Source organism: Tamandua tetradactyla (assembly GCF_023851605.1).
Source record: "Tamandua tetradactyla isolate mTamTet1 chromosome 18 unlocalized genomic scaffold, mTamTet1.pri SUPER_18_unloc_1, whole genome shotgun sequence".
NCBI lineage: Eukaryota > Metazoa > Chordata > Mammalia > Pilosa > Myrmecophagidae > Tamandua > Tamandua tetradactyla.
The window spans coordinates 468,894-477,551 of NW_027518250.1; the positions used below are offsets into that span (position 1 = coordinate 468,894).

General features: G+C 34.6%; 1 protein-coding gene across 1 annotated transcript; it reads right to left on the reverse strand.

The window, feature by feature from the left end:
• Positions 1-4,845: 4,845 nt before the first annotated feature.
• On the reverse strand, positions 4,846-5,787 carry LOC143672852 (olfactory receptor 8K3-like). The gene has a single exon (XM_077147323.1). It carries the CDS (start codon positions 5,785-5,787, stop codon positions 4,846-4,848), a length of 942 nt encoding a protein of 313 aa, XP_077003438.1.
• Between the last annotated feature and the right edge of the window lie 2,871 nt (positions 5,788-8,658).

The following is an 8,658-nucleotide window of genomic DNA, read 5'->3' on the forward strand; positions in this document are numbered from 1 at the left end:
GAGGACTTTCCATTTATCTATTTCTTTCTTCAATACTTGTGCTTTGGGTGTATGATCTAGGAAACCACCTCCTATTACAAGTTATAAAAGATGTTTCCCTACATTTTTTTCTAACAGTTTTATGGTCTTAGATCTGATGCTTAGGTCTTTGATACATTTTGGGTTAAATTTTGTATAGGGTGTGAGACATGGATCCTCTTTCTCTCTTTTGCATGTGGCTATCTAGTTCTGCAAGCACCATTTTTTGAAGAGACTGCTTTGTCCCTGGTGATTTGACTTGACTGTCCTATCAAAGATCAATTGTCCATAAATGAGAGTGTCTATTTCTGAACACTCTATTCAATTCCATTGGTCAGTATATCTATCTTTATGTCAGAACCATGCTGTTTTGATGACTGTAACTTTGAACTATGCCTTAAAGTCAGGTAATGTGAGACCTCCAAACACATTGAATTTTATACTATGAGTGGGGTGAATTGTATGTTCTTTGAATTATTCCTTAATTAATCTGTTATAAAAGTTAGAACTAACAAATAAGGAAATAAAGTCAATTTATCTGTTTCTAGACCTAATATCAAGAGATTAATCAATGCATAGTCCACTCTGTAAGAAGCAGGAACCATGTTTATTCATGCCAGTGTTATACTTCATTTGGGGGGGGTGCATGGTCTGGGAATCAAACCTTTGTCTCCCACATGGAAGGTGGCATTCTAACCACTGAACTACCCATGCACCCCTTATACTTCATTTTGATTAGAAAAAATACATGAAAAATTACCAACTTCAAAAATATGAAACCTTGAAAAAATACTTCTTGTTATACTTCTAAATAAATTATTTAAAAAAATTTTCATGTGAAAAAGTTCACATGAAGTCAATGATGAATGTTTTTTCCAAGGAATTCTATGGAGAGGTGAGTTATAAAGCACCAAAATTTTCCATGCTAGAATAGAAAAAGAATTTTATTTTGACTCCTCTAGAATTAACTGATGACTACTACACTGAGTGATAAAATAATACTTTAATTTATAAATTATACAAATAGACATAGACTATGTACTTACATTTTGCTAAAATTACATGTATCATTTCATAAGTTTTGGGGAGATTTAGAAAAGGTAATATAGAAAATATTTTAATCTTTCTCATCATGTAAGACTGGCTCCAAATACCATGTAAACTTCTGCTCATATCTGATCCAACTGTAATTGATAAAACACCATATGGTATTGAGAAAGGCTTGTCCCTCAAAGCTTCAAGATGTGCCTTTCAAATATATTAGATATTAAAATAGAGTTTTCCTGTTGCTTGACTTTTTAGTTTTATTTTTTATTGTTACAATATATATGTATACACATAATTATATATATAATTTTATAATATATATCACAAAATTTCCCATCTGAACCACTTCCAAGTGTTCAATTCAACTGTGTTAATTGAATTCCAAATTTATGCTAACATCAACACTATCCACGAGCAAAACTTTTCCATCAACCTGAGACCGCTCTACCTCATAACACTGCTATTTTGTTTTCCACTAGTTTACACACTCTCCAGAGAATACAAGTCTGTATGCAATGCCATTTGCTACTTCCCTTATCTTCCTCTTCCCCAGTGATACCTTTCCCTAATTAAGAAATTGTATTCATATAAATTTGATACTTGGGATTATGAAAATTATTGTGGGTTATTAAGTAATTTCTTGAGTCACAGATCACTTCTTAAGCTAAAGATACTAATTTTTAACTTTCATCCTCAAGTTTCCCCATTAATATTTCCTCTCTTTCTCTACCTTGTCTTGTTTTCAGGAGCTCCTTCAATGACAAATGATATATGTGGAAAATAGAGTTTTATTATCTCTGAGTTATAGGCTTTCCCTTTTTATCTAAGTACTGTGGTATAAGACTTTGGATTTTACATGAATCATGGCAAGACCCAATGTATTGTACACCATAGGGTGTCTTTCACAAATTACACTATATGAATAACACAACTTAGAAATACATGTTGTCCAGGCTTCACAACCGCATGTGGTGCTCCCACCTTTCCCCATTGTATCATTTAGGAATGGCTTCCCATGCATGCAATGGACTATCCAACAAATATTAGCACAAAGATGAGTGTTACTTTTCTTGAAAAAAGAAAGAGAGTCTAATAGTGCGACTAGTGCACCAGATGGCTTTCATTGTTTCAGTAAATCAGAGTCAGTATCCCTTACATTAATCCCTTAAATGGTTAAATGATTGAAACTCAATAAAAACATTCAAGTACAGGAAGCAGAAGTTGATGAAAAGAGATACCCTTTTTTACAACTTCTTGGGGTTTTTTTTTAGGAAGGAATATCTCTCTTGGCAAAGCCCTGACATATTTTCTTCTCTGTATCATTGATAACTGCCATTAGGTTGTCCTGAATTGCTGTTTATCCTCAATCCTAAATCCTAAATGGTGGCTCAACCTCTTAGGCTAGAAATCTTTCTGTAAGTAGGAACATCCTTCTTTTAATTCATTTTTCAGCAAATTCCTAATGACTTACTGCTAATTCTGCCCTCCAAACTCAAATTTATTATAAGCCTGCCCAGACTATGTCTTACATCCACTTCATGATCGCTTTCCACTTTGTTACTTTTATTTATCCCAAATTTACAGTTTTGTTTATCTTTCTGAGTCTGTTTATTAACTCATTAGTTATGTTTTTACTGAATTTATCTTTTCTGCCAGAAACTATTCTAAGTATCCACTATTTTATTAATTATCCTAATGTTTCATGTGCCAGAACAGAGTTTATTCTCTGTAATAACTGTGATGGTATCAGTGAAACCAAAAGAATGACTTTAAGAGGTGAATAGGGCAATTGTTAAGAGCATGAAATTTATAGCTAGCCCACCTGTGTTTGAAACCTGGTTCTAATGTCTGATAACTCTGTGAACTTTGAAACATTACTTATTCTTTCTGAGTCTCCATTTATCTTCTGTAGAAAAGGATATTATCAATAGAATCCACCTCACAATGCTGTTGTGAGTATTGCATTATTGAAAGCATGAAGAATGCCTTTCATAGAGTAGTCAATAAGTGTGAGAAATTATTGCCTGATAGTACTTATGACCATCTAAAAGATGCCTTCTAACTGGTCCAACACCATGGTAATATTTATCCTCACCATGACAATATTTCATACACTTTTTAATTTTATTCCAATAAAATATATTTATTTCATTTCCTTAGAGTTCAGGTTGGAAAACTGTTGAAATATTTTAGACTTTTATAGCTTTGGTAAAATTCTAGGAAGGCTAAAATAATAAATATAAACACATGGGAAAATGTGGAAGTTGACATGAAATAACTGCATCCCTAAAGCAGATAACTCTCTCATTGTCATGTATTAGAACTTACTTGCATTAGAATATAGGATATGAAAACCATTCCATTATTTCCTTTCCTTCTCGTGGTAACATGGGAATGTCAATGAAGATATAGTGCATAATATATATTCACCAAAAATTAGGAAATAAATCTAATGAAAGAGAGGGAGCATACTTAATTTTTCATTGAATAGTCTTATTAACCAAGAATCCAAAATCACTTTGGACATAATTTTTAATCAGGTTTTTCATAGAAAAAAAAGGCATATAATAGTCCATGAGTAAATTACATTATTAAACAAGAATAAACATTTGGAGACAAAGTTAAAACCAGAAACCTTCTATGACTGCCATCAGGAAATTCATCTTGATTTGTATATTTACTGATGTAGACATATTAGACTGATTAGCCAAAACCAGATCTGAGCTTATCCTATGCCTTGATTAATTACAAAGTATGCAACTGACTCATAAATTCATGTGAAATAAAGACACTAATGAGGAAAAAGTAGGATTTGAGCAAATTCAGATGCTCCAAGATGCCTTGTAACCAGAATTAACTGGATTTTTAACACACCTCTAGAAAAAAGTATGATAAAACAGATGGAAAAACTCACAGGAAAATACAAATTCACATGCACACACACACAAGGACACTGTAAAGTTTGTTCAATTATGGGTGACAAACATCACAATCTCTACAGCAATCCGTCTATAACCTACAACTCTTCCTGAATCTCCTTTACCATAACAACTCTCCTTGCCTGCTCATTTGGCCTACAGACCCTTGTCTTCATTTTCCAGCTGTTAAAACAAATACTGCACAATGGGTTGTCTTAAACACTAGAATTTGTGGGATCAGTCTCGAGGCTAAGAGTAGTCCCAAATCAAGAGCTTAGCAAAATGATGCTTTCACCCTGAAGACTGTAGTATTCTGAGGCTGGCTGCCAGCAATTTTTGATCCTCAGCTTTTCTGTCAAAAGGCAATGTCTTTTTCTTTCCCGTTTGAGTTCCATTTTATCTTTATTTTTGCTCATGGCTTTCTTTCCCTATGTCTGAATTCATTCAGCTTGTAGAAGACCTTAGTGCTCTGTATTAAAGCCTATTCTGATTCACTTGTGTTACATGTTAACTGAAGTAACATCTTCCAGACACCTTATTTACAGTGGGTCCACACCCACCAGGCTGCAAACCAAGACTAAGCATGTGTCAAATTGGGGTACCCAATTCAATACACCACACCCCCAAGCATTCTACTATATTTCAACATTTATTTATCATGTCCATAATCAACTTCTTCCCCACAAGGAAGACTGTTGTATTCATTAAGTTATTTACAGCATTTGGAAGAGTGACTGGTACATAAAAGTCAACCTATCAATACTTGTTGAACTTATTGAACATTCTATCCCCTCTATGGGCATATAAAACAAGACTTAAAGACTCTAATCTAATTTACAGAAATTATAGGGTACAGTGAACTTTAAGAAAATATATTATATAATTTTTTCCAAGCTTTATGTAGGGCATATTTTACATCTTTGTTCCTCAAGCTATAGATCAAGGGATTCAACATGTGGTTAATCAATGTGTAAAATATGGAGGCTACTTTATCAGTGTCACAGGAATGACTGGACCGGGGCTGTACATACATAAAAATTAATGTCCCATAGAACACTACAACCACTCTCAGGTGGGATCCACAGTTGGAGAAGGCCTTGTGTCTGCCCTCAGCAGAGTGCATACTGAGAATGGCTACAAGAATAAGCAGGTAAGACATGAGAACTATTAAAAGGGATGCAATCAAATCGAAAGCTGCCAAGATGAGAATTATCAATTCAATTTCTTGTGTGTTTGAGCAGAGCAGAGATAACAAGGGCAGACTGTCACAGAAGAAATGACTGACAACATTGTAGCCACAGAATGATAAATTAAAAATCTTGATGGTGATGAGGGGGGAAACAAATGTGCTGTAGAGATAGGGGATTGCCACCAGCACCCAACATAGCCTTTGTGACATGTTGGTCGAATAGAGGAGAGGTTTACAGATGGCCACATAGTGGCCATGGGACATTGCTGAAAATATGAAAATTTCACTAACAATGAACACAAGAAAGAAAGCCAGCTGTATGGCACAAGAATGATAGGAGACTATATTTTCACCCATTACAAAATTTGCCAACATTTTGGGTCCCACAGTAGTTAAATAACCAAGGTCAGTGAGAGCCAGATGTCTGAGGAAAAAGTATATGGGTGTGTGTAGGCTGGAGTCCATCTTGGTGAGGATGATCATGCCCACATTTCCTACCACTGAGACCATGTAGATGAGGAGGAGCAGCACATATAATAGAAGCTGCAGCTCAGGGTGGTCTGTGATGCCCACCAGAATGAATTCATTCAGCATTGTTCGATTATGTTTGTCCATTCAGGTTTATCAGGAAACCTATTCTGGATAAGAACAACATTGTCAATAATTTCCATGTAGTGTATCTGGGCACTTTCATTACAACTGATATGTGGAAGTTTGTGAGAAATCAGTTCTACATTGTTATTAAAGAATATTGGATAATATGAGGAAATTTGAGCAAATTGGCAGAAAATGAGGTCACTAGAATTAGTTTTTATGTATTTATTCTACTACACAAGTGTCAGAACAGTATAAGACTTCTTTCTTTCTCTATTCATGTTAATTTTTCAATTATTTTCACTGTCCATAAAAATTCCCTTTGATAAAAAATATCCTTTATAGAAAAAATGTAGTTTTAAATAACTGTATTAAACAACACAGAGACAAAAAAAATACAATGAGGATGAAGCATTTACTGATTTCTGGATGTTATTTGAATTTCATTTGAAAATGAATGCCGGAAGGATTCCACCATATAAAATATGATGCAAATAGAGATAAGACTAATCATAAAATGTGCATGCATATACCTAGTAAAGCTGAAGTTGTAAAGAAAAATACCAGAGTAGAATAAGGATAGAAGCTTATGATTTAAAAAATCATGACTACCAATGTTTTGGGAAAAAAAACAAAAGCAAATAGGAATGATCTTATTGATAACAGTGAGCATAGCAGTGCCAGCAGTCTGTGAGTGCAATCTATACATGTAAATAAAAGTGATTACAGGAAATATGCACTTACCTCATATGAAACATTGCTGATATGGCTGAAAATTTCTGATAACTTACCCTGTCCTGTGCACACAATTTTCTTATGTGAGAAATACTGAACTGATTATCAGTGGATATTATAAGCAGAACAAAATATTTTCAGTTAATGCAATAAGAAGCCATAAAAAATCTTGTTTAATTGCAATTTTGTAAGGCGAAAGAAAAATTTACCATAGTAAGTACCAATTTCTTTTTATGTAAGGGAGGATAAAGATGCTTTCTCCCATCAGCTTTGGCATTCTAAGCAAAGCACAAATTACTTCGTTATAGTTTCTATCTTTGTTGAATATGCAATTCTTAATTTTAATGTACATTTATATATTTATTCAAATATGCATTAAATGTTAAATTATTTTTGAGAAAGGCATAGAAGAGATAGTAGATGACAAAGAATTCCAAAATACATCAAAATTTAAGACCAATGCTGATGACCTCATAATTCAGCAATGCTCTTCATATTTCTGTCTCTTTAGTTAGGCTTTATTTATGCTCAGTTTTGACTCCCATTATTCTTATAATTATTTAATAAAACAATTACATAAATAATAGTAAATAATAAAATTTATGATGTTTTAAAAGTTTTTATGAGATTTTAACCTGTCAAACCATGTGAAAATAATTGAAAAATTAACATGAATAGAGAAAGAAAGAAGTCTTATACTGTTCTGACACTTGTGTAGTAGAATAAATACAGCAGTGAATCTGAATTCCTAATGATGTGCTATGGTTTTGTCATTGAATATAAGTGTGACTTTGCAAATGTCCCTGAAATATTGTTAAAATATTATGCTGTGAGAAATAATCTATTTACCTTTAATATAGCCTCTGTCTTGACCCCTTCATTTGCTTCTTAGCATGGCAGAGTGAGAATAATATATGGATATTTTTTGCCTTTAGACTCTCCTGAGGATATTCTAAGCGATGTGTTGGTTATCCCCAATGGATTGTAAATCACAAAAATATGCCTGGATGGTGCCTATTAATTGTCAAAGACAAATGGGATTTACCAGGTGCTAGTATTTTCATAATGGTAGAATAATCTCTATTCAATACTGTATGTTTGAAACTATAATCAAATCATCTCCTTGGAGATGTGATTTAATCAAGACTAGTTGTTAAACTGGATTAGGTTATGACATGTCTCCACCCATTTGGGTGGGTCTTGATAAGTTTCTAGAGCCCTATAAAAGGGGAAACATTTTGGAGAATAGAGAAGATTCAAAGAGAGCATAGCAGAACACCATAGCCATGAGAAGCAGGGACCACCAGTCAGTGACCTTTGGAGATGAAGGAAAATGCCTCCCTGGAAGCTTCATGAAACAGGAAGCCAGGAGAAGAAGCTAACAGATGATGCTGTGTTCATCATGTGGCCTTCCAGATGAGAGAGGAACTCTGACTGTGTTCACCATGTGCCTTTCCAGATGGGAGAGAAACTCTGACTGTGTTTGCCATGTGCCTTCCACTTGAGAGAGAAACCCTGAACTTCATTGACCTTCTTGAACCAAGATATCTTTCCATGAATGCTGTAGATTGGACATTTCTTCAGACTTGCTTTAATTGGGACATTTTCTCAGCCTTAGAACTGTAAACTAGCAACTTATTAAATTCCCCCTTTTTAAAAGTCATTCTGCTTCTGGTATATTGCATTCTGGCAACTAACAAACTGGAACAGTTGTGAAGATTAGCGTACCCTTAGGTATGCCTAAGAGTTACTACTGGAGGATGTCTTTAGGTGCTCAGATGTGGCCTCACTCTATCTAAGCCCAACTCCCTAAATGAAATCATTGTACATGGGACATGACACTCAGGGGCACAATTCTCCCTGGCTGCATAGGAGATGATTCTCAGGGATGAGTCTGGCCCTGGCACCAGGGGATCAACAATGCCATCCTGACCAAAAGGGGAGAAACAAGTGTAATTAATGAAGTATCAGTAGCTGAGAGAGTTTAAATAGAGTTGAGAAACTACTCTGAAAGACAGTCTGACTCAAGCTCCAGTTAGACATTACTACCTATTGTAACTTGCCAAACCCCAACCAGGACCATTCAAGTCAGTCCTAGGGCAATATACCACACTTTACAAAGGTTCCATGCACTAGAGTAACTTTTCAGAAACCTAC